Source organism: Protomyctophum bolini (assembly GCF_963924005.1).
Source record: "Protomyctophum bolini genome assembly, chromosome: 23".
NCBI lineage: Eukaryota > Metazoa > Chordata > Actinopteri > Myctophiformes > Myctophidae > Protomyctophum > Protomyctophum bolini.
The window spans coordinates 24,758,283-24,784,906 of record NC_137884.1 but is presented as its reverse complement, the minus strand read 5'-3'; the positions used below and the strand labels follow the sequence as shown (position 1 = coordinate 24,784,906).

General features: G+C 45.2%; 1 protein-coding gene across 1 annotated transcript in view; it reads left to right on the top strand.

Annotated features, from left to right (window-relative positions):
• Positions 1–26,624, top strand: part of LOC308310846 (SLIT-ROBO Rho GTPase-activating protein 1-like) — a gene marked incomplete at both ends in the record, with an annotated part of 63,697 nt that overhangs the window by 30,714 nt on the left and 6,359 nt on the right. The window contains 15 exons of the mRNA XM_080757295.1: positions 1,796–1,903; positions 6,973–7,035; positions 7,533–7,730; positions 8,183–8,311; positions 9,735–9,956; positions 10,883–10,984; positions 12,164–12,361; positions 13,459–13,543; positions 13,750–13,777; positions 13,926–13,959; positions 14,535–14,595; positions 15,384–15,461; positions 17,961–18,095; positions 19,042–19,147; positions 25,998–26,222. Of these exons, the coding sequence (XP_080613421.1) occupies positions 1,796–1,903; positions 6,973–7,035; positions 7,533–7,730; positions 8,183–8,311; positions 9,735–9,956; positions 10,883–10,984; positions 12,164–12,361; positions 13,459–13,543; positions 13,750–13,777; positions 13,926–13,959; positions 14,535–14,595; positions 15,384–15,461; positions 17,961–18,095; positions 19,042–19,147; positions 25,998–26,222 (1,772 nt within the window). The remainder of the gene's footprint in view (positions 1–1,795; positions 1,904–6,972; positions 7,036–7,532; positions 7,731–8,182; positions 8,312–9,734; positions 9,957–10,882; positions 10,985–12,163; positions 12,362–13,458; positions 13,544–13,749; positions 13,778–13,925; positions 13,960–14,534; positions 14,596–15,383; positions 15,462–17,960; positions 18,096–19,041; positions 19,148–25,997; positions 26,223–26,624) is intronic.

Genomic DNA, 26,624 nt, shown 5'->3' with positions numbered 1-26,624 from the left:
ACCGCTGAACCAGGTAGAGTTACAGTGAACTGGTACTTACTGCTGAACCAGGTAGAGTTACGGTGAACTGGTACTTACTGCTGAACCAGGTAGAGTTAGTTTTAGTGCGTATGTGTGCTTTATTTTTATTTTTTTTAAATGTTTTTTCTTGGTGGCTTTTCAGTAGGCTGACAGGAAATAGGGTAGAGAGATGGGGGGCATGACCGTCGGGATCGGGAGTCGAACCCGCGGCACACTGCCAGACTGGATTACCAGCCAAAGTGCCTGGACCGCTGAGCCACGGCCCAGGCCATGTGTGCGTTTATTTGTCACGATAGATATATTAACACAATCGGCGACGGGATTTCTTTCAAAATAGCAGCTCGGGGTGCCGGAAAGATACGTCCGCTTTTAATCTGTCCTAGTAGTACAAAGTAGTAGTGAGGTTGAAATCTATTTTTGCAAGTAGAAATTAATGCGGGGCCAAGGGAGATGCCAGCCACCCGTCGAAGAAAACTTCGACCGCTTGTATTCGCGACCAGTCAGGAGGGTGCATTGGCCCAAAAAGGTCTCTTCTATGCTGTGCTCTGTTGGGTAACGGGCTCAACAGATTGATTATAGGAATCATTCTGGACTAGAGTCTGGGATCGCTGAAGACAACTGTAGTCGCAATGTTACAGTACCATCTTCTCCCACCCTCTGCACGCCACTATGGCTTAAGGCTCATACATAGTCTGGATTTTCGGTGGTGAGGTGACCACGCTAACGTTGAGCGGTGGTGAGTAAAAACAGAGAGAAGGGCTGGAGCGGTGGCGGTGGTTTGCTCTTCACCGCGGCTCGTAACGTCATGTTGTATAGTTCGGTGGTCACCCCACCACCGAAAATCCAGACTATGTATGAGCCTTAAGTAACCCATTTTAGGACTGAGACCAGATTCTACAAAAGTCTTCTAAATCTGTACAGTACAGTATATTGTCCTCTCCTCGTATACAGTATAAGAAAGGCTGCTGTTTTTTTTAATTTTTTGCACATTTAGCCATTTCACAAGTACTGCTGTTTTCTCTTTTGCAGAGTATTAGTATTTCTATGAATAGAAACAGTCTCCATGCAACCATGTCGGTTGGAGTGCATCGCATGCACTTTTACTCCGCTAGTGCCGTCATGTCCTGTCTCTGTGTGCGACTGTGTGTGTTGTCCCTGTTTCTACTGTCTGGGTCACTGTCCTGTTTTATTTAGCTCAGTTGTTTCTGTGTTGTTTTCACCACTTACCACTGTGTTGTTTTTACCACGGGCATAAATAATGTTTATGTAATATTCTCCGTCTCTCTCCCTCCATTCTCCCTCTGTGTCTCTCTCCCTCCATGTCTCTCTCCCTCCTCTCTCTCCCTCCGTTCCTCTCCATTCTCCCTCTGTGTCTCTCTCCCTCCTCTCTCTCTCTCTCTCTCCTCCCTCCTCTCTCTCCCCCCTCCTCTCTCTCTCTCTCTCTCCCTTCTCTCTCTCTCTCTCTCCCTCCTCTCTCTCTTGCTCCCTCCTCTCTCTCTCCCTCCTCTCTCTCCCTCCTCTCTCTCAATTTGCCCTCTATCTCTCTCTCTCTCCCTCCTCTCTATGTCTCTCCCTCCTCTCTCCATTCTCCCTCTATCTCTCTCTCTCTCCCTCCTCTCTATGTCTCTCCCTCCTCTCTCCATTCTCCCTCTATCTCTCTCTCTCTCTCCTCCCTACTCTCTCTCTCTCTCTCTCTCTCTCTCTCTCTCTCTCTCTCTCTCTCTCTCTCTCTCCCTCCTCTCTCTCTCTCCCTCCTCCACCCCCCCCCCCCCAGGTGAGGAGAGAGAGTAAGGACCATGCGACCCTCAGTGACCTCTACCTGAACAACGTCATCAGTCGGCTCACACACATCAGCGAGGACTCGGCCCGCCTCCTGAAGAGGGTGAGCCAATCGGCATCAGCCTGCATGGTTTGGGTTGGAAATTTGGTATAATTATAGTCTTATTTTATTGGCCTAAAATATTGTCTATATACATTATATTCATGAGTCCACTTGCTGACCGGCTGTCGGTATTGGGCAATTCTTTTCTAGGGGTTTCTTGTGACCCTACCATTAACGTCCTATGGCAGGCAACAATGTCAAAAATGTCAAACTTTCCTTTTGCTTTAAGTAGCATGTGTCAAACTAGGGCGTTTTCATGGTTCTGAATCCATTCCAAGCATTAGTTCTGCACAAAATACACTCCGGACATCGGGCCACTTGCCCTTAATGAGCCCACAATGTGCTGACCTCATTGATTGATTGAATATTTCATTAGACAAAAGAAAAATGCAAACGGCAACAATGTACAGTCAGGCATTTTGGTCCAAAGGGGATTTCCGAAGAAAGACCTCGCGGTCTTGTTTCCATTCGGGTCCCTGCATGCACTCACACACATACAGTCATGGACAAGAATCTAAAACAGTAATTGTTCACCTCCTCTTCCTCTGACCTGCTGACAGGTGAGCTTTTAGGTCTGTTTTAAAGGAGGCCAGTGATTGGCTTGTTTTAAGGGAAAGGGGGCAGGGCATTCCACACCTGAATAGCAGTGCTGAGGAAGGTGAATTTACCCATGTTTGTTTTATAAGTGGGTGGCACCAGATCATTGTTTACGCTACCTCTAGTTTTTTGGCTGTGGGTGTCACTACTATATCAGTCAAATAAATGGGCACTGAGGGCATGGACTGCATGTACCATTTTGAATGTCAGACCCATTTTCAATTGTTTGACTCCCGGAGCCAGCCAATGCTATCCAGATGCTCTGCATATATAGGTGGGTCATTGGTCCCAGGCCGAGAAGAAGTCGAATTAGTTTGTTTTAGCTTGTTCTTCTGTGCCATTGAGATGTTCGAGAACCAGGATGTGCAAGCATAGTCAAAGATTAGCAGTATGAGTCACTGCTCCATGCAGCTAAAGTCCTGAGAGCCCTTTTGTTGACAAAAGAGGAAAGTCTGCCCAGGAATCTTGTCCTTTGATTTACTCTTTTGACCGCCCTTGTTGCCATGCCCTCAACCTGTCAGCTTATTGTCGAGGACACCTGCCTCGATGTGTGACCTCTTCTTTGCTAGAGATTACTATGTTGTCAACTTGGACCTTAAAATGGTGTACATTTATCCTGCTAAGGGAACGGTTGGACCCGGAAAGGATGGATTCCGTTTTACCACGATGCAATGAGAGTTTGTTATCGGTATAAAGCCAAGTTCGGATTTTCGTGAGTTCTGTGCAGAGAGCCTCTTCAACCTGCATTTTGTCTTCTCCCGATGTCAGGAGTGCTGAGTCGTCGGCACGCGCCGGCCGGTCAGCAAGTGGATTCATGAATGTACTGTACAGTATGTACTGTATATAGACAATATTTTAGGCCAATGAAAAAGACTATATACCGCTCAATGAAAGGACGTTGACGCTTTACAAATCTGTTTACATCTCCGTGAAATGAATCAAGTGTTGTGATTGGTCGAAAATATATATCGTATCCGGGGAAAATACTGTACATCTGACGGATGTTTCCGGACCGACACATCCGACCGATAGCGTATCTGCCTTAGGTTGTTGTGACCAGGCTTTTCTCTTGGCAGATGAGTAAGGCTGGGACCGAGGCTTATAGCTCCCAAGTAGGCCAGTAAGGCTGGGACCGAGGCTAGCTCCAAGTGGGCCGGTAACCGACAGGCACCGATCTATAGTGCCTTAACCCATTCTGAACGGGAACCCATTTTGGTGTTAGCACTATGTTATGCTTTAGGTATTGAAAAATAGCAGATCTACAAGCTCATAGCGCGCCACCGAGTGGCGCGCTACGAGCTTGTAGGTCTGCTATTTTTGAAAAATCGATCAACAACTGACATTTTTAGAATCTGATCTCAGGTCAAAATGGGTTCATCAGACCATTGTGTGTCCAGTGGAAACCTCGTATGAATCTGATCTCAGGTCAGAATGGGTTAAATGATTTTGGCAAGAATGTGAAATAGCTTTTAACCTAAAATACAAGTTAACTGCTGGTGGATTCAGCTATTATGTGTGGACGTGGCACGGCACATTTTCTAAATAATTCCTTGAATTGTGTTTACATGTCTGATGTAATGTGCAGCAAACCGTACAACGAAATGCAATCATTCATGAGCGTAAGTAAAAAGCTTTTAGTAGGACGTCCAGCAGGTGAAGGAAGTCTTCAGCTGTTCTACTTCTTTCTCTCACAGTGTGTTCCAGTCTGAGGGGAGTCTGTAGGAAGGAAGGTGATTGTAATGAAAAGTAAAGTCTATATATTCCCTGAGGCTGTAACCACAAATTTAACATGCACACTTGGCACGTGCATTGATGCTCGCTCGCTCTCTCTCTCGTGCGCACGTGTGCGCGCACACACACACACACACACACACACACACACACACACACACACACACACACGCCTCCAAGTTTAGCACAGCATGTTCATTATTAATCTCTGTTCTAGCTCATTTTTTATTCATGATTTATAAAGTGGATGGATGGAGGGAGGGAGGGATGGATGGATGGGTGGAGAGAGAGAGAGGGATGGATGGATGGAGGGGGTGCTGTGGCCTCCACCAGGGGGCGTCAGCAGCAATGTGCTGTCCTCCATCAGGGCAGTGTTCTAGAACACCTGAGGGGTTCTGACGAGGATGCTGTAATAACAACGCAGACTGTCTCTGAGCGCTGGGAGGAGGAGGTCCAGTTTTGTGTGTGTGTGTGTGTGTGGGGGGGGGGGGGGTAGTAATCGACTCCAATGCTCAAGTCAACATATCGATACTCCTGGTGAGAGAGAGAGATGGCCGTAATGTACAGTCATGTGAATATAGTCAATTGAGTCAAAAGTACAGTATTTGTCTTTGAAATGGAGTGAAAGAGTGAAAGTCATAATTATCATGAATATATAAATACTCAAGTCAAGTACGCGCTACGTCCAACCAGGGAAACTCCCCCCTGTCAGGTGTAAAGGAGCAACTTGGACACTCAAGCATGAAGGAAGCATGAGTTAAGTCCGTTGCTCTCCCCAGGTTGGCGGAGGGTGTGTATAGAGCCCAGGATCACAGTAGATGATTGACACAGGGGTGAAAAATGGGTTACAAAATCGTGGGATAAAAAAATATTAAAAAAAAGTCAAGTCAAGTATACCGCAAATACTCAAAAGATGTAGAATAGCACTCAAGTAAATGTACTTCGTTACTGGCCGACGCTGGCCCTGTTTTAATGGCCATGACAACGCCCAGCTGATCCTTCTCTGCTCTCAGCGGGCGGTATGCTATGGAAGGGATTCATCCATTCTAGGATTCTATGCTATGGAAGGGATTCATCCATTCTAGGATTCTATGCTATGGAAGGGATTCATCCATTCTAGGATTCTATGCTATGGAAGGGATTCGTCCATTCTAGGATTCTATGCTATGGAAGGATTCGTCCATTCTAGGATTCTATGCTATGGAAGGATTCATCCATTCTAGGATTCTATGCTATGGAAGGATTCGTCCATTCTAGGATTCTATGCTATGGAAGGGATTCGTCCATTCTAGGATTCTATGCTATGGAAGGGATTCGTCCATTCTAGGATTCTATGCTATGGAAGGGATTCGTCCATTCTAGGATTCTATGCTATGGAAGGGATTCGTCCATTCTAGGATTCTATGCTATGGAAGGGATTCGTCCATTCTAGGATTCTATGCTATGGAAGGGATTCGTCCATTCTAGGATTCTATGCTATGGAAGGGATTCGTCCATTCTAGGATTCTATGCTATGGAAGGGATTCGTCCATTCTAGGATTCTATGCTATGGAAGGGATTCATCCATTCTAGGATTCTATGCTATGGAAGGGATTCGTCCATTCTAGGATTCTATGCTATGGAAGGGATTCGTCCATTCTAGGATTCTATGCTATGGAAGGGATTCGTCCATTCTAGAATTCTATGCTATGGAAGGATTCGTCCATTCTAGGATTCTATGCTATACAAACACAAACAACATCAGAGTACGTATTCATGGACAGGCAAGATAGATGAGATAAACAAAAAAAAAAGGAAAAATCAAAATCAAATTAAATGTGAAAATAGTTTACATTATTTACACGACCAAACGCAGCATCATCAACCATATCATAATGTGTAGTAATACAATAAACAATCAAGAGGGCATTGCCTGACCATGGATCACACCAAGGGACCTGCAACATGACTGAGGAACACGTCCCACTTCAGATCATATTTATACAACTGATTATTCATTTTAAAGGATAACCTCTCCAAAGCAGCCACAGTACCGAGCTGAGTGAACCATACATGTGCTGGAGGTAAAACCTCAGACTTCCATTGCTTAACAATGATTTTCCTACCCACCGGATTCCTCCATTCTAGGATTCTATGCTATGGAAGGATTCGTCCATTCTAGTCATTTAGCATAATGCAATATTAATGCGGCACCGCGCTGCCACACATAGCTCCTTCCCAAACCCACCCGAGCTGTTTAATGCATGAGACAGGAATTCATTTTTGTGCCTATACTGTACAGCACAGTAAAGCTGGGGATGGAGTCTGGCACCGTTTGTTTAATTTATCATTTTGTGTGTGTGTGTGTGTGTGTGTGGGTGTGGGTGTGTGTGTGTGTGTGTGTGTGTGTGTGTGTGTGTGTGTGTGTGTGTGTGTGTGTGTGTGTGTGTGTGTGGCTTTATTCATTTATTTATAGACCAGTATTCAGCCTGCCTGATTGATCCACAGTGCTTTATTAACCCCGACATTTCCATTTCCCACAGAACAGCGTGCGGGGAATGGAACCCTATGTGTGTGTGTTAGCGTCCTTTATACCGTCCCAGACAGTTATACCCTGATGATACTCTCTCTCTCTCTCTCTATCTGCCTCTCTCTCTCTCTCTCTGCCTCTCTCTCTCTCTCTCTCTCTCTCTCTCTCTCTCTCTCTCTCTCTCTCTCTCTCTCTCTCTCTCTCTCTCTCTCTCTCTCTCTCTCTCTCTCAGAGTAAGGAGATCACCTTTCAGCTCCAGGAGGATCTGATGAAACTTCTGAATGAACTTTACACCGTAAGTTTCAGATTCATGTGGGTTAGATTAGAACCCTAACTCTAACCTAACCCAGCTGGGTTAGATTCTAACTCTAACCTAACCCAGCTGCATGAGGGTTAGATTAGAACCTAACCTAACCCAGCTGGGTTAGATTAGAACCCTAACCTAACCTAGCCTTGGATAAAGGCGCTATATAAATGCACCATTTACCATTCATAAACATTGAAGAAACTTTAGTTGTTACTGTACAATACTTTAAAACAGTTGGCATGTTGCAGACATGCTTAAAATAGCTCTTATTTGCGGCCGCCCTCGTTGAAAACAATGTATTTCCAACTCCATCTTATTGTCTCAGTTCAGGCTGCATGAACAGCGCTCGAGCGCTCTGTTTCTGCCCCCTCAATGTCGTAACTATTCTATTAGATGGCTCTGGTTTATTGCAAGTCTCGTTCAGTCCAGTCAAGACCTATCACATGTACAACAGTGTTGCATTGTGGTCATTGTGGTCCTTATAGGTGATGAAGACCTATCACATGTACAACGCGGAGACCATCAACGCGGAGACCAAACTGAGGGAGGCGGAGCGACAGGAGGGGCGTGTCAAGGGCGTGTCCAGCACGACCGGAGGGGTGGAGCCAGTGTTCGGCCTGAGGATAGAGGAGCGTCACCAGAGACGCAACGCAGCGCGCAAGATGGAGAAGATGAAGGAGAAGGTATGGAGCCCCGAACGGGACTACATCTATACAGTTGATTTAGTCGACTAAAATGTATTTTTGGCGGGCCTTGATGCTGTCATAATGGCTGATTTTACACTGAAAATAGCAGATATACAAGCTCACAACTCTCTCACAACAAGCTCACACACGTTGTGAGCTTGTAGATCTGCTATTTTCAGTGTGCGTAAGTGTAAGTGTGAAATGACATCTCTTGTCCACTAGTCCCTTCCTAACATTTTAGTCTAGTTTTTATTTGTTGACAAAATCGACAGTATATTTAGTCATAGTTTTAGTCACCGTAGCTTAGTTTTCATTTAGTTTTTTCCATTTAGTTTTCGTCAGTGAAAGGTAGTCGACGAACATTTTTCGTCTTAGTTTAAGTCGACGAAGACGACACTGTTCTGTACAACACGTCTTTTCACCGCTTTGTCCGTCTCTCACGTTTCTAGAGGAAGGCGAAATACTCGGAGAACAAACTGAAGACTCTGAAAGCCAGGAACGAGTACCTCCTGACCATGGAGGCCACCAACGCCTCTGTGTTCAAATACTACATCCATGACCTGCCCGACATTATAGACGTGAGTATACTATAAATACTACATCCATGACCTGCCCGACATTATAGACGTGAGTATACTATAAATACTACATCCATGACCTGCCCGACATTATAGACGTGAGTATACTATAAATACTACATCCATGACCTGCCCGACATTATAGACATTATTTCCGAGTACGATCACGTTTCCCTATTGGTGGTTCATATTATTCCCTGTGCACTGCACTGGGGGCGGCGCTGGCTCAGGGGTAGAGTGGCCGAATGGCAACCACAAGGTTGCCTGCAGTTCGAACCCTGTGGGCTCCCCCAGAGTTAGTGTCGAAGTGTCCTTGAGCAAGACACTGAACCCCTGATTGTGCTGGTTGGTGCCTTGCATGGTTTCCTCCGCCATCGGTGTGTGAATGTGTGTGTGAATGTGAACTCTGCCTTGCTGTGGACTACTGGTGATAGTTATGGTACCCACCACCACTGTGCACTTTATGAGAACTCAGGTTTATCCTCTCTGACTTAGAGGCCAGATAAGCATTGGCACCTTTTTTTTATATATAAAGCCATTGCTGGGATGCTCCCTGACTATATCTGTTCCATGATGCAATTGAACAATAGCACCTATCAGAGCCGCTCTAGTGATTTCTTAAGGCTCAAGGTTCCTCAGGCTCACACAGAGTTGGGCAAGACAGCTTTCTCTGTCAGCGGCCCAACTTCATGGAATGAACTCTTTCCAACTGAGCTCCCTGCCATCCTTCGGGTCAGTTCAAAGGAATGCTCCAGAACATTTTTTTCACCGTGATTGCTTCTGCTTCAATTGATTTATTTCATAATGTTGTGTATGATGTATTGTTTTTTTGACTGTATTTTGTGTATTGTAACCTCGGCTATACGGTGAAAATGAGTGCTTGCCCTCAACATTAAAACAGCAGCTAAAATCATCGGCACTACAGAATTACCCAGTCTCCATAACATCTACACCACTCGCTGTATGAAAAAACCCATAACATCATGGAATACACCAGCCACCCCGCAAATACCCTGTTCAAACCACTCCCTTCCAAAAAACACTACCAGAGCATCAAATCTCGTACCACCACCTGTCTCAGTAACAGTTTTTACCCCCAGGGGGCAGTCAGGCTGCTGAACAGCTGACCTCGAACTGTATTGCACTTCACTTCACTTGCACTTTTCTTTTCCTGTTTTTTTCTCTTTTTCTTGCACTATAGATGTTTGTTTATGTCCTGTGTATGTAAGACTGAGAGTGCTCTGAGCAAAACAAATTTCATTGTATGTATACTCTGTATCTATACACAAATAAACCTGAACCTGAACCTGAACCTGAACTGTATTTCCGAGTATAAATAAAGGTGATGATGATGATAAATGTACCATTTACTAACGTGGTCGTGTCTGTTGTGCTCTCTCTCGTCCCCTGGTGGGGGTCTCAGTGTTGTGACCTAGGGTACCACTCCAGCCTGAGTCGGGCCCTGAGGACCTACCTGTCAGCAGAACTCAGCCTGGAGGCCTCCAGACGGGCGGGGCTGGAGGTTCTGGAGGGGGCCGTGGAGGGCCTGGACCCGGCCCGCGACCGGCAGCGTCTCCTGGGCCTCTACCCCACCGCCTTCTGCCCCCCGTCGCGCTTCAGCTTCCAGGCTCACATGGGAGACACGGTACAGCCAGCGTGGGGTTCCGGGGGACCCCCTGCAGGGGTCCTTGAGGGAGTTACAGGGGGTCCCCCCCCCCCCCCCCAGCTAAATGATAGTTAGGAACCACGAACCAAATGGGACCCTTTATTGCTCTGTAACTCTGAGAATTAAATTAACATTGACTTTATATATAAATTATATAAATTGGGGGTCCCAGATAGAAATGCCATTAAATGGGGGGGTCTGTAGCCTAATTCAAAGTCAAACTGGGGGTCCTTGAAATTAAACGTGTTGAGAATCACTGCTAGAGCCGTAAAAACCTTCTCTTATGGGGGTCCGTGGGGCTAATTAGTGTCAATTTGGGGGTCCTTGACATGAAAACGTTTGTGAACGTATTTGATTCCAAACACTGATGTGATAGACGTGTGATTGGCTGATCGGTCTGTGATCAATCTATTGCAGTGTTTCCCAAAATGTTTTAACTCGGGGGAACCGAAAAGATATATATTTTTTGGTTGACACAAACTTAGAAAAATACATTATGAATGAACCATTATGCCGATCTACAAGCTCACAACGCATCACGATGCGACGTGCTGTGAACTTGTAGATCAGCTATTTTCGAAATTTTAATCTTTATTTTATGGACCTTTTGAAAATGTTGCTAGTTTCTGCTATGGCAGATTGCACTTTTTGAATGATTTATTGAAAATTCTCTGTTGTGAATGTGTGACAACGAAAGACCTTCAGAGCAAGCTTGACTTGTCTGCTTTCAGGGGAAAAAATTACTGAGTTGATAAAATGTTTAGTTTTTGTGTTGGAAGCGATCTTAATATTTTTTTGAATCCTTTGAAATAATGTTTAAAAACAATTGTAGGAAATGTTGGGGGGGGGAAAGAACTAATGTTTGTGTTCTGTGCTGTGTTTGTGCTGCTCCTTCCTGCCACTAGGTGGCCCAGATCGCTGCCCAGCCTCAGGTCCAAGCTGAGCTCACACTGCGTCTCACTCAGCTCCAGACCCGCCTAGCAACCCTGAAGATAGAGAATGAAGAGGTGAGGCACGCACGCACGCACGCACGCATGCACGGACTCACTCACTCACTCACTCACTCACTCACTCACTCACTCACTCACTCACTCACTCACTACCTCACTCCCTCCCTCCTTGACATGCTATACATTCATAGCGCTGTACAAAGTGTTTGCAGATTGTAAAGTAGTGTTCTCGCCCTGAAGGGCCAAACATTGCTGATGAGTCTGGATTAATGAGTCTGGATTAATGAGCTGCATCTGGGCCTCTCAGCAGTCTGTCTACTGTACATACTGTACAGTAGACACCCTAATTACCATAATACACATAAAAAAAGCATGCTCATCATCGTTTACTGCAAAATACAAATATTCTTTACATGCAGACTATTCACAGCTCACTGAACACCTTTTGAATTGAAAACTTTTATTTATTCTTATGGCAGAGATCTAGAAATATAGGTTTGTCTGTTTGTTCTGGGATAAATCTGATAAATTACTTCGACAAAGACTAACCGGTTCAAACTATCCTTGGTCCCGGCTGCTATTCAGCTGCTGAACAGCAGATAGCACTTTATTCTTGCCTCTTTGCACACATACTGCCCACTAAGGCACTTCTGCTGACTTTTCTACTTTAATTGAATGTCATGAATTCTCTGGGCTGTATTTTGCGTGTCTTAAGTACCAGGTCTTATTACTTAACTTAAGACCTGGAGGCGTGGTCAATGCTCTTTTGGCCACTCAGAATAGCCAAATGGCATTGATCACGCCTCCAGGTCTTAAGTTAAGTAATAAGACCTGGTACTATAAGACAAGCAAAATACAGGCCTCTGTCTCTAGTGTCCTGTTCTTAGATCTTAGTCTTGTTTTGAATGTTGTTTGTTGTGTGTATTTCTTTACTATTGTCTGGCTGCAAACCAATTTCCCGCAAGGGACAATAAAGCTAACCTTGAACCTTGAAGACAAGGGGGGGGTTAAGTCCTATTCATAGTCTGGATTTTCGTTGGTGAGCTGACCACCGCGACCACCGCTAAATAACATTGAGCGGTGGTGAGTAAAAACAGAGAGAAGGGCTGGAGCGGTGGCGGAAGGTTTGCTCTTCACCGCGGCTCGTGACGTCATGTTGTAGTCCGGTGGTGGGTGAAAATCCAGACTATGTATGAGCCTTTAGGGTTAGTTTAACGTGGTTCTCCCTCCCACCAGGTGAAGAAGACTTGGGGGGCCACTCTCACCACCCTCCAGGACATGACGGTGTTAGACGACTACGACGTGTCCCAGAGCTTCACCCACAGCCCGTCCTCGGAGTCGGTCAAGTCCAGCGTGTCCGACGGCTACCTGAACAAACCCAGCCTGGCCAAGAGGAGAGCCAATCAGCAGGAGACGGAACTCTTCTACTTCAACGTAAAGAACGGAAGCAGTGTTACAATTACAATTTACAATTTAGGCATTTAGCAGACGCTCTTAATCCAGAGCGACTTACATTAAGCAAGAACAAAAGCATGGGAATGCATCACATAAAAGCATTTATCATGAAACATGCGTAAGCTAAGAACGTAACAGTGGAATATCTATATAATGAAACTATACATATTATAAACTATACATATATACTACTATGCTATACATATGTACTATGACGTGCTATGACTATATACAATGCAATTCTAGTGCTGTCTACATAACATGCTATAAGTCTGTATCAAATGCTATCTAAGTCTACAGAAATGCTATCTAAGGGGGTGGGGTAAGTGCTATGGGCCATGATGGAGTCTGAAAAGGTGGGTTTTCAGACTACGGCGGAAGATTGGGAGTGATGCTGCAGTTCTGACTGCAATGGGAAGTGCATTCCACAGTTTTGGAGCCAGAAGGGAGAAGAGTTTGGGACGTGTGGAGCGTTGTCCCGGCGTTTTGTGTTGTTTTTGGCAGGAAAAAATTGATTAGTTTAGTTTTCATTTAGTTTTAGTCACATTTTAGTCACCTGGAATGTTTTAGTGTTTTAGTCTGGTTTTAGTCCACTAAATATCATAAGAGTTTAGTCGACTGAATCTACGGTTGATTTAGTCGACTAAAATGTATTTTGGCAGGCCTTGATGCCGTCGTAATGATTAATTACGTAATTTTGTCGGAAGGAAGGCAGCATTCAGGAGAATTTACATTTTTTCCGAAGTCTCCTGAACTTGAACGCAGCATTTTGCGTTGAACAAATTTGTTTATTAAATCCATGTCGTTACACCAAAAGAGTGCTGTGTTGCGCCCCGGAAATGGCTGATCTACAAGCTCTCAGCGCGTCGCAGCGCGACACGTTGTGAGATTGTAGATCTGCTATTTTCTCCATTTAATTTTGGGGGGATTTCAGCCCCTGCCTCTCTATCACTCTCTGCACGTCCCTGTAAGAACGGAAGCGTTCAGCGAACGCGAATTTATTCGACGTGAATAACGTAAACGTAAACGTACGTGAATGATTGATGCTGTGTGTGTGTGTGTGTTGTCGCCATCAGAAGTTTCGTGAGTATCTGGAGGGAAGTAATCTGATTTCCAAACTCCAGGCGAAACACGACATTCTGAAGAAAGCCATATCGGAGGGTAAAGACATCGCTCTCATTTCGTTGGCCTTCATTTTATTTATCTGTAATTTACCTTTTTATTACAACTGGTTGTTCGGTGTGTTCACTAATGCCTGTACTTGTGTCATTGTGTGTGTGTGTGTGTGTGTGTGTGCTGTGTGTGTGTGTGTGTGTGTGTGTGTGTGTGTGTGTGTTTGTGTGCTGTGTGTGTGTGTGTGTGTGTAGGTTACAAGACTGACATGCTGACTACAAGGTGAGTACAATGGCACGCTGTAATGCTGTTTGGTCAACAATTGATTGATTGATTGATTGATGTATTAACAGTTTGCAGAATTACAGTACATTTCAAGCACTCACTACAAGGTATTGGACTGATATCCTCCTCTCTCCCTTTATTATAGTCGTGGGCGGAAGAACTCCCACAGCAAGCACCAGGTAGTATTTCTTTATTAGTGTGTGCGCTTACATGTGCGTGTACGTGTGTTTGTACATGTGTTTGTGTGCAGAGGAGGATAGTGAGATGGTTTGGACACATACAAAAGAAGAAGTGTTTAAATGTGGTAGTCCAGTGCTCAGGCCTCACAGTGCAGACTAAACACATAGCAAGCATACCCATTGACCTCATTACATGTAAAATCTCTTTTAATGTTTCTGCCCTTTACTGTCTAATGATGTGGACACGATGTGTGTGTTATAATCGCTGTAATGTACATGTCTGTATTGATGTACATGATGTGTGTGTTATAATCGTTGCAATGTCTGTATGCGATGTACTGTACATGTCTGATGGTCTGTATTGATAATCAATACAAGAGTATTAGTTGAGTCCTACAGTGTAGGACTCAACTAAAGCCATACCTATGTGTTATAATCTGTGTAATGTACATTTACTGTAGGACTCAACTAAAGCCATACCTATGTGTTATAATCTGTGTAATGTACATTTACTGTAGGACTCAACTAAAGCCATACCTATGTGTTATAATCTGTGTAATGTACATTTACTGTAGGACTCAACTAAAGCCATACCTATGCTTGTGGAGAGTTGTATCCGCCACATAAACCTACACGGTGAGTTTCATATTTATTGTCTTTATTAAATCAAATAATATCTGCTTACAGGAGAGTAGAGGCGATATCACAGTCTGTGTACCCTGTGCATTTATTACTGTATAAGGAAGTGGATTTATTTTTATCATGTACATAAACTCACAATTACGTGCGCACGCACGCGCACACGCACACACACACACACACACACACACACACACACACACACACACACACACACACACACACACACATATAAGTGACTACCAGATTTGTGTTGTTAAAATGTTAAAAATCCAAATCTGTCACTCAAAAAAACATAATGGCAAGTTCACAACATATGTGACCAGATTTGACTCAGAGACTGCCATTGCGCAAATTCCAGATTTTCAGCTTTTTTTTTAAATGAGTTTATAGCACAAACAGACTCTTCACATACTAGAGCATGTCTGAAATAAGTGTCGGAGCTGAAATCGACATGTAAATATGAAATAAATGCTTAAACATGTAGCTAGGTGTAATGTTAGAGACCACAGAAGTGAACCTTTTTCAAGCCTGTTTTCTCAACTCGCTGTTTTCTGCAAGACATTACTCTATAAGCCATATCTCCAAAACTGGTGGGCCAAACTGAACAACCAATATGTTAGTTTGAAGCTATGATTCCCTGCTTTCATATGACGTGAATTATTATTTTTTTAATCCAATGGCAGTCTCTCAGTCAAAATGTAGTCACATATGTTACGAGAGAGATGGTCTATGTTCATCGTGGCCTAATGTGAGAAGCACTGACCACGTCTCGTCTCCGACAGGTCTGCAGCATCAGGGCATCTTCCGGGTGTCGGGGTCACAGGTGGAGGTCAACGACATCAAGAACTCCTTTGAGAGGGGTAAGAGGTCACCTGGAGGTCACCTGGAGGTCGTCGGTCGTTGTGACTTGACAGACAGGAGTGTCAATATAATTGTGTGAACGTCCTAATTTGGTACAGTGTATGAATGGAGTAGAGCCCGGCCCCTAACCCATTTAGAACGATTCTACAATTGTCTTCTAAATCCTGACAGAATTCTGAAAAATCTCTGTTTCTATGTCAGTGGTTCTCAAACATTTTCATATCAAAGACCCCCAAAAATATATGTAATCGGCCGCCGAGCCCCATCTGAAAATATGTTGTTCCAGGGACCCCCCCCCCCCCAGAAGCAAAGATTTGAGTTAAAAACGTTCGCTCTGAAAGAATATATTCAAACATTTGGGCCACATTTTCACGAATAAAAACCAATAGCAGATCTACAAGCTCATAGCACGGCACTCGGTAGCTAAAGTACAACATAATGCTTAAAACACAGAAAAGGGGTTCCCGCCCAGAATGGGTTAATTAGTATCATCGGTAACACCTGTGAAGGAAGAGTTCTTTCCAAAATGGCTGCAAATATACCCTACTGACACCCTACTGGACTGTGATGGCGTGAGCTGGTAATTGACTGTAAGGTGACCTGGTAATTGACTGTAAGGTGAGCTGGTAATTGACTGTTAAGGTGACCTGGTAATTGACTGTAAGGTGAGCTGGTAATTGACTGTTAAGGTGACCTGGTAATTGACTGTAACGTGACCTGGTAATTGACTGTAAGGTGACCTGGTAATTGACTGTAAGGTGAGCTGGTAATTGACTGTTAAGGTGACCTGGTAATTGACTGTAAGGTGAGCTGGTAATTGACTGTTAAGGTGACCTGGTAATTGACTGTTAAGGTGACCTGGTAATTGACTGTTAAGGTGACCTGGTAATTGACTGTAAGGTGAGCTGGTAATTGACTGTTAAGGTGACCTGGTAATTGACTGTTAAGGTGACCTGGTAATTGACTGTTAAGGTGAGCTGGTAATTGACTGTTAAGGTGACCTGGTAATTGACTGTTAAGGTGACCTGGTAATTGACTGTTAAGGTGAGCTGGTAATTGACTGTTAAGGTGACCTGGTAATTGACTGTTAAGGTGAGCTGGTAATTGACTGTTAAGGTGAGCTGGTAATTGACTGTTAAGGTGACCTGGTAATTGACTGTTAAGGTGACCTGGTAATTGACTGTTAAGGTGACCTGGTAATTGACTGTAAGGTGAGCTGGTAATTGACTGTAAGGTGACCTGGTAATTGACTGTTAAGGTGACCTGGTAATTGACTGTAAGGTGACCTGGTAATTGACTGTTAAGGTGACCTGGTAATTGACTGTTAAGGTGAGCTGGTAATTGACTGTAGCGTGACCTGGTAATTGACTGTAACGTGACCTGGTAATTGACTGTAGCGTGACCTGGTAATTGACTGTTAACGTGACCTGGTAATTGACTGTAACGTGAGCTGGTAATTGACTGTTAAGGTGACCTGGTAATTGACTGTTAAGGTGACCTGGTAATTGACTGTTAAGGTGACCTGGTAATTGACTGTAAGGTGAGCTGGTAATTGACTGTAGTGTGACCTGGTAATTGACTGTAAGGTGAGCTGGTAATTGACTGTTAAGGTGACCTGGTAATTGACTGTTAAGGTGACCTGGTAATTGACTGTTAACGTGACCTGGTAATTGACTGTAAGGTGACCTGGTAATTGACTGTTAACGTGACCTGGTAATTGACTGTAACGTGACCTGGTAATTGACTGTTAAGGTGACCTGGTAATTGACTGTTAAGGTGACTTGGTAATTGACTGTAGTGTGACCTGGTAATTGACTGTTAAGGTGACCTGGTAATTGACTGTAGTGTGACCTGGTAATTGACTGTAGCGTGACCTGGTAATTGACTGTAACGTGACCTGGTAATTGACTGTTAAGGTGAGCTGGTAATTGACTGTTAAGGTGACCTGGTAATTGACTGTAGTGTGACCTGGTAATTGACTGTTAAGGTGACCTGGTAATTGACTGTAGTGTGACCTGGTAATTGACTGTAACGTGACCTGGTAATTGACTGTAACGTGAGCTGGTAATTGACTGTTAAGGTGAGCTGGTAATTGACTGTTAAGGTGACCTGGTAATTGACTGTTAAGGTGACCTGGTAATTGACTGTTAAGGTGACCTGGTAATTTACTGTTAAGGTGACCTGGTAATTGACTGTAACGTGACCTGGTAATTGACTGTTAAGGTGACCTGGTAATTGACTGTTAAGGTGACCTGGTAATTGACTGTTAAGGTGACCTGGTAATTGACTGTTAAGGTGACCTGGTAATTGACTGTTAAGGTGAGCTGGTAATTGACTGTTAAGGTGACCTGGTAATTGACTGTTAAGGTGAGCTGGTAATTGACTGTTAAGGTGACCTGGTAATTGACTGTAAGGTGACCTGGTAATTGACTGTTAAGGTGACCTGGTAATTGACTGTAGTGTGACCTGGTACTTGACTGGGCCCGTCTGTCTCGTAGGCAACGACCCGCTGGTTGACGAGGAGAGCAACCGGGACATCAACTCCGTGGCCGGCGTTCTGAAGCTCTACTTCAGAGGTCTGGAGAACCCGCTGTTCCCCAAGGACCGGTTCAACGACCTCCTCAACTGTGTCCGTGAGTGTCTTGGATGATTTTATATAGTGTCTGTTTTACACGATTGTGTGTGTGTGTGTGTGTCTGTGTGTCTGTGTGTCTGTGTCTGTGTGTGTGTGTGTGTGTGTGTGTGTGTGTGTGTGTGTCCCCCTCAAGGACTAGCTTTAAATCCAGACTGATTCGCTACGTTCGTCTTTATCTCACTTCCATACTCTCTGGACACGGTCCTATTTGACTCCTATTTCAATTACTCAAGTTTTATATTGGAAGAAAACCCCCCACGCCCCGAGCACGCACGCACAGTCGCACACACAAATGCACGCGCATGCGCAGACCAATCCACACAGATAGTTTTCTACCGTTGGTGCATGGAGATTGGAGGCTTGCCAGACTGTGAAGCGAAGTGAGCTAACGAATACATACAAAAACGCTGAACATGGCAATCAGTCTGGATCCCAGGCTACTCAAGGACCCCCCCCCACCCCCCCCATATCGAGACCCACTGTACTGTACATGATGGTACAGTGGGTTTTATACGAGCCTTTGTTAAAGTGCTGCAGACTTAAAACAGTCTATTCACGTAGATTAAAATATGAATCTGATGGGTGTTCTGTATCTGACTGCATCCACCCACATACACTCCCTCTCCCCTTCCTTTGTCGTTTTGGTCTTTTGTCTCGCTTTTGTGTTTGTGAAACTCATCCTCGCATATACTCCGTTTTCCCACGGAGAAGACGGGGAGCCAGCCTCCCCTCGCTCCGCTCCGCTCTGTCTGGGCTGCTGTTTCAGGATGTGGCAGTTCTACAAACACCTTGTGATATCTCCAGGAAAAAAGGATGACAGCTTGAGCTTTGTGCGTGTGTGTGTGTGCGTGTGCGTGTGTGTGTGTGTGTGTGTGTGTGTGTGCGTGTGTGTGCGTATGTGTGTGTGTGTGTGTGTGCGTGTGTGTGTGCGTGTGTTCCTGCAGGTATGGAGAACCTTTACGACAGAGCTCAGTGCATCCGTAAGATCCTGCTCGGTGTTCCGCGGGCGACGCTGGTCGTGATGCGTTACCTGTTCGCTTTCCTCAACCAGTGAGTCTCCGTTTCTTCTCCACGGCTCCAGGTTTCTTAACGCTTTCAGAGAGCAGTTAACCCATTCTGACCTGAGATCAGATTCATACGAGGTTTCCACTGGACACACACTGGTCTGATGAACCCATTCTGACCTGAGATCAGATTCTAAAAATGTCAATCGTTCTTTGATTTTTCAAAAATAGCAGACCTACAAGCTCGTAGCGCGCCACTCGGTGGCGCGCTATGAGCTTGTAGATCTGCTATTTTTCAATAGCTAAAGCATAACATGATGCTAACACCAAAACGGGTTCCCGATCAGAATGGGTTAATTAGCCACACCCTGGCGTCCCTATTGTCGGGCACATTTCCGTATATATATACTGTATATATTTTACTTTTTTCGAGAATAGTGAAAATAGCAGATCTACGAGCTGTTGCTGTGTAGGAGAGACCAAAGGGCATAACTCGGACGTTGCTGAGTCGACGGAAGGTGACTCCCAGTGGCGTGCACAGACATTTAGAGGGGCAGGTGCTCAAGTGCAAAAAGGGCACCTTGTGCAGCGCGTGGAACTGGGCCGGTCGCCTTAATAGTGTGAGATTTATAGATTTTGGGGCCTAAATTAAATAATATATTAGAAAAGCTTTTTATCAAGAATTGATCAATGTCACCACGGTCCACATACTGTACACTACAATGTGTACACTGTACAAAAAAAGGGCACATTTGTCCAGAGGGAAAAGGGCAGGGGGCGCTCTAACACCCCCTAGTCTGTCTGTGTCTATCTCTGCCACTGGTGACTCCGCACCTTTTCTGGTCTGACTGAAATCTTTTTTTTTTTATATATTTTTTATCCCACGATTTTTGTAACCCATTTTTCACCCCTGTGTCAATCTAATGTGATCATGGGCTCTACACACCCTCCTGGGGAGAGCAACGGACTTAACTCATGCTTCCTTCATGCTTGAGTGTCCAAGTTGCTCCTTTACACCTGACAGGGGGGAGTTTCCCTGGTTGGACGTAGCGCGTGGAAGGAACACGTTATTCCAACCAGTTCCTTTCACCTCCATCAGGCGCCCCGGCTGGCCAGGGGGAGGCAGTTTAGAGACCTGGATTACTGCATGTTTTTGTGAGGGTACCTACCCTACCCTGACTGAAATCTGACTGGTTGTGTGACATACAATATAATTTATATGCATACTGTGTGGGGAGAGAGAGAGGTGCAAAGGAGGGAGGTGTGAGAAGGGGGGGGGGGGGGGGGTGTTATGTCTAGGTGTGACTGTGATGTAACACCAGCCAAATGTATTTGTGGATGCATTGGCGAGGTTCTCGCATGCATCCCAGATTAGTGTCGTTCGCCTATAACTAAACTAACGCAGTTACGGTTACAATTTACAATTTAGGCATTTAGCAGACGCTCTTAATCCAGAGCGATTTACATTAAGCAATAACAAAAAAGCATGGGAATACATCACATAAAAAGCATTTATCATGAAACATGCGTAAGCTAAGAACGTAACAGTGGAATATTTATATAATGAAACTATACATATTTACTATACTATGCTATACATATGTACTATGATGTGTTATGACTACATAACTGCTGGCTACATAACATGCTATAAGTCTGTATCAAATGCTATCTAAGTCTACAGAAATGCTATCTAAGGGGCTAGGGTAAGTGCTATGGGCCAACATTGGGCCATGATGGAGTCTGAAAAGGTGGGTTTTCAGACTACGGCGGAATATTGGGAGTGATGCTGCAGTTCTGACTGCAATGGGAAGTGCATTCCACAGTTTTGGAGCCAGAAGGTTACACTCACTGGCGAGCTTCCTGGATCACATGGTTTGAAATCCTGACGATGTCACTGGTAGACAGGTTTCTGAACTGTCCACAGCCCTCCTCTGACGTGAAACGGCGTGTATGATGTAATGCGCGTACACCGTTTTCAGTAGAGGGCCGCGGTGGAGCGGTCGGTATATCGCTGTCGACTTATGTTTTCATTGTTTAATCCGCGTTTTTAATACGTTTTTTTGTCATACGGGCAGAGTGGGGTAGGTGGCGCGTTTCGACGACGTCATCGCAAAAACATCCGTCGCTCTGGCGTGCAAAGGGTTCTGGGAAATTGAGTCCCAGTGCATTACAATGGCGGTGCGGTGCGGATCGCTTTCCTCCTCCGCTCTGTTGTTGGGAACGCCACTTTGGAATATCTTTGATCAACCGCGACGAGCGATTACACCATTTTAATCACGGCATTAAAACTGTCGACCTTTGCCCCCTCTCTCTGTGCAGCCTGTCCCAGTCATAGACTGTAAAAAATATGGACAAAGCGTTCCACGGGTCTAACATGAACGTAAAATGAAGCCTGTCAGTCCTTGCAATGGAAGTCGCCATCTTTCTAGATCCGTTTTGGAGCAAAAAGTATTCATGACCATGTTTATTAAGGTAATACAGTCTAGGTGAAGTTGGGCCCAAATACATGGACTTCTATGGGGCTATGGGTTTTTCTGGGTCCAATGACAGCGCCACAACAGGCCATTATATGAACTTTCATTTCCTTAGTGGCTTCAGTTTGAGTTTGAGTTTCACAGCGACTATTTCCTCCTAAATGGTTTGGAATGCAAACACATTTCTTTTGGGTCGGCGGCGATTCATGGCCTGTTAACAGCGAACCCGAATCGCAAGTACAAGCCCCCGACTGGCAAAATGGATCGCAGAACTGTGATTATTTTATGCCTGTTGCTATCGGGAGACATTCATTTCAATCCTGGACCGGTTACACGATCACAAGCGGTCTCACAAGCGAGACTGCTCCTACAGCAAGAGGTACTTCCGCAAGCCACAGCCGTTTCCATCGCAACGCGCCACGGCTTCCAGAGCGCCGCCTCCATGGACTTGACCACGGACGCAACTCCAAGATCAGCCTGGGAACGCTCTCCAGCCTCTCCCCCACAGCATACAACCAACGCCAGCGGACCCCCTTATTTCACCGCGGGCGTTATGTTTGCTGAAACCAACCCGGCTGTGATCGAAACCGAGGAACACCCCCCCCTCCCCCACACCCCCAGTCAATCCAGGACTACTGAGGACAATGGCATTGACATGTGCAGGACATGTCCTGACATGCACAGTCAATCCAGGACTACTGAGGACAATGGCATTGACATTCCACCGCCCCTCCCCACTCACACCTCAGCCACGGAAATTCCACCGCCCATCCACATTCACACCTCAGACTATTTCAACACCGACGAAATTAACACAATCGTCGAAACCAACGGCCTTCATCTGTTTCATTTGAATGTGAATAGCCTCAGTCGCAAACTGGCAGAGATCAGACATCTATTTCAAAACGGTAAGGCAAACATCCTGTGTTTTTCTGAAACTAAGCTTGACGAGTCCACTAAGGACCCAGAGATAGAAATAGAAAACTATACTGTCATTAGGAACGACAGAAACAGGCATGGTGGTGGCGTGTGCATGTATATTCACAAAGACACTGAATATGTTACTCGTACTGAATTACAGCATGATGAAATTGAAACTGTGTGGGTTGAATTAATTTTCAAAAATGCTAAATCAGTACTAGTTGGCACCGTCTATAGACCGCCTGATCAGCACGGGTTCTATGATATTCTTGAGGGGTGCTTAGCTGGGGAGGAATCTGTAGAGAAAATCCTGATTGGCGACTGGAATACGGACATGCATCGTAAGGAAGTGCCTGTGTTTAAATCGTTTAGTCGGCTCTGTGATCTGCATGGTTTCAGCCAGCTAATTACCCAACCCACAAGAGTGTGTGATTCTACTCAAACTGTCATTGATCTCATTCTGACCTCGGACAAATCCAGAATCTCCAAGAAAGGGGTTATTGTATGTGGGCTCAGTGATCATTTTATGATTTTCTGTACCCGCAAAATACAGAAACTAAAATTTGACTGTCACAAAACAGTCATATCTAGGGACCTCAAAACCTACTCTAGTGAGGCCTTTAACCTAGAACTGGAGAGACTGGATTGGTCCGATGTGCTCAGGAGCTCACTAGTCGAAGAAGCATGGCTTGGCTTTAAAACCAAATTTACAACAGTACTAAACAACATGGCTCCTCTGAGAACCATCAGGGTCAAAACCCGCTCGGAGCCATGGATGAATTCGGACATACTGACTGCAATGAAAGCCAGAGACAACAAATGCTCTGAACTTCTTAAATGCAAGTCCAAGCTAGCTAAGCGCTTCGACAGTGATCTCCAAACCAAACTGTGCATCCTTAAAACCCAATGTAACAAGCTAAGAAACGGTGTAATTGCCATGACCAAATCAGCCAAAAGTAACTTTATCAATGATAAAGCCGAGGAAATCAAAAACAATCCTCGGGAGCTCTGGAAGCTACTAAACAACCAACTAGGCTGTGGTCAGAAACTTAAAACCAGGTTTACTAACATAAACATCAAATCAAATAACACCCTCATCACTGACAAGGTTGATGTAGCCAATCACTTGAACATCTTCTTTACAAACATTGCAACAATGCTGGTTAACAAACTGCCCTCCCACTCTGGGCGTTTTGGTGTAGAGCACATCAAAGGCTTCTACAAAAACCTAGGTGTTTGTAAAGATGATTTTAAAATGACAATGGTAACAACTGAGGAGGTACTTAAGAAACTGAGTGCCCTCCAACCCCACAAGGCCACTGGCCATGACAATATTCCCTCCAAATTTCTCAGAGACTCAGCCATTTCCATAGCTCCAGTCATCACCCACATAGTTAACCTCTCCATCAAACAAGGACAGGTCCCCAGAGATTTTAAACTGGCCAAAGTAACCCCCCTGTACAAAAAAGGGAGCAAATTAGAACCCGGCAACTACCGCCCTATTTCTATTCTAAGCTCCATCTCGAAAGTGATGGAAAAAATAGTCTATGAACAGGTTGAAAAGTATCTTGCCACTAATAAATTGTTGTACGAGTTCCAATCTGGTTTCAGAACATCCCACTCCACTGACACATGCCTTCTCTATTTGAGCGACCACATCAAACACGAGGTGGATGCTGGAAAATACTGCGGCATGGTCATGCTGGACCTCCAAAAGGCTTTTGACACCGTGAACCACTCCATACTGGTTAACAAGCTTAAAGCTATTGGTTTTGATAGCACATCAGTGAGCTGGATGCAATCCTACCTGGAGGGGAGAGAACAGATGGTGGAAGTGAACGGAACACTGTCCCCCCCCCTCCCAGTGAGCTGTGGCGTCCCACAAGGAAGCATACTAGGGCCTTTACTGTTCCTAATATATGTAAACGACATGACTTCAGCTTGTGACTGCAACTTGTTCCTGTTCGCAGACGACTCAGCACTGCTGGTCTCGGACAGGAACAAACTGCAGGTTGAAAAGACCCTCAGCTCTGAACTCGGTAGAATCTGCACCTGGCTCGCTGATAACAAACTATCCTTACACCTGGGAAAAACTGAATCCATTCTCTTCGGATCAAATAGTAATCTCAAAAAGGCAGATAGCTTCTTGGTTAGAGTTGGTGATGATATTATCACACGGAAGGATCAAATTACCTACCTAGGTTCCATCCTGGAGGCCAATCTTTCCGGTGATAAGATGGCCACCAACGTAATCAAAAAGGTCAATCAAAGAACAAGATTCCTCTACAGGATCTCCTCACTGGTCGACAAAAACACCTTGAAGACCTTAACAGGAGCCCTTGTACAAGGTTTCTTTGACTATGCATCCACCTCCTGGTACCACAGCACCTCAAAGGCCCTTAAAACAAGGCTCCAGACCTCCCAAAACAAACTGGTCAGGCTCCTACTTGGCCTCACCCCCCGAACCCACCTCACCCCTGCCCACTTTGACAGGCTGGGATGGCTTAGGGTCGACGACAGAGTACAGCATCTTGCAATGGGTCTGGTCCACAAGATTAGATACACCACCAAGATACCCATGTACCTGTCTAAATACTTCCTTAATGTAAACGAAGTCCACACCCACAACACCAGAGGGAGTGCAACAAACCATGTACAACCCAGATTCGGCACAAACAAGGGACTAAATTCTTTTCGCTCCTATGCGACCAAAATGTGGAACGCCCTACCAACAGTCATTAAGACATGTGAATCCCTTGGCTCCTTCAAAACTGCTCTCAAAGGGCACCTACGGATGGCTGCAATTCGAAACTGGCCACTGTAAAAGCTGAATTTGTATCTGGATTGTACTATGTTTTTGTATGGACGTGGTGTTGGGTGCCTGCACATATGCACACATGGCATCAACGCATGGTGTTGTGTGCAGGCGCCCTACACTCTGTCTTTGTACTATGGATTGTACTATGTTTTTGTATGGACGTGGTGTTGGGTGCCTGCACATATGCACACATGGCATCAACGCATGGTGTTGTGTGCAGGCGCCCTACACTCTGTCTTTCGTTTTCTTTTCTTTTATCCCCCTGTTCCCCTCACTGTATATATATTTTTTTCCCTTTTCGCTTCCTATATGATGAATTCCTGTTCTGTTCTTTAACTACATAGAAGTGTCTATTTGTTTGTCTCTAAATGTTTTGATGAATTGAACAATGTGGACCCTGTTGTAAACAAGTGTAAGGCTTAATTGGGTCGTCCACTCACAGTTAACAGTCTTTGTATTGAGTTTGTGCTTGAAATGTACTGTAATTCTGCAAACTGTTAATAAAGATTTCAATCAATCAATCAATCAATTCACAAAATATCTGTCTGACTGCCCCCCTGGTCCCAGTACAGTAACTTGACCTTTGCCCCCTCTCTCTGTGCAGCCTGTCCCAGTACAGTAACTTTACCTCTCTCTGTGCAGCCTGTCCCAGTACAGTAACTTTACCTCTCTCTGTGCAGCCTGTCCCAGTACAGCGATGAGAACATGATGGACGCCGGGAACCTGGCCATCGTGTTCGGCCCCACCCTCCTGCCCACGCCCGACGCCCTGGACCAGGTGGCGTGCCAGGCTCACGTTAACGAGGTGGTGAAGACGGTCATCCTCCACCACGACAACATCTTCCCCGACACCAAGGAGCTGCCGGGGCCCGTGTACGAGAAGTGCATGACCGGAGATCAGTACTGGTGAGTGACTGACTGACTGACCGGAGATCAGTACTGGTGAGTGAGTGACTGACCGGAGATCAGTACTGGTGAGTGTCTGACTGACCGGAGATCAGTACTGCATGGTGAGTGAGTGACTGACCGGAGATCAGTACTGGTGAGTGTCTGACTGACCGGAGATCAGTACTGGTGAGTGTCTGACTGGCCGGAGATCAGTACTGGTGAGTGACTGACTGACCGGAGATCAGTACTGGTGAGTGAGTGACTGACTGACCGGAGATCAGTACTGGTGAGTGTCTGACTGACCGGAGATCAGTACTGGTGAGTGAGTGACTGACCGGAGATCAGTACTGGTGAGTGTCTGACTGACCGGAGATCAGTACTGGTGAGTGTCTGACTGGCCGGAGATCAGTACTGGTGAGT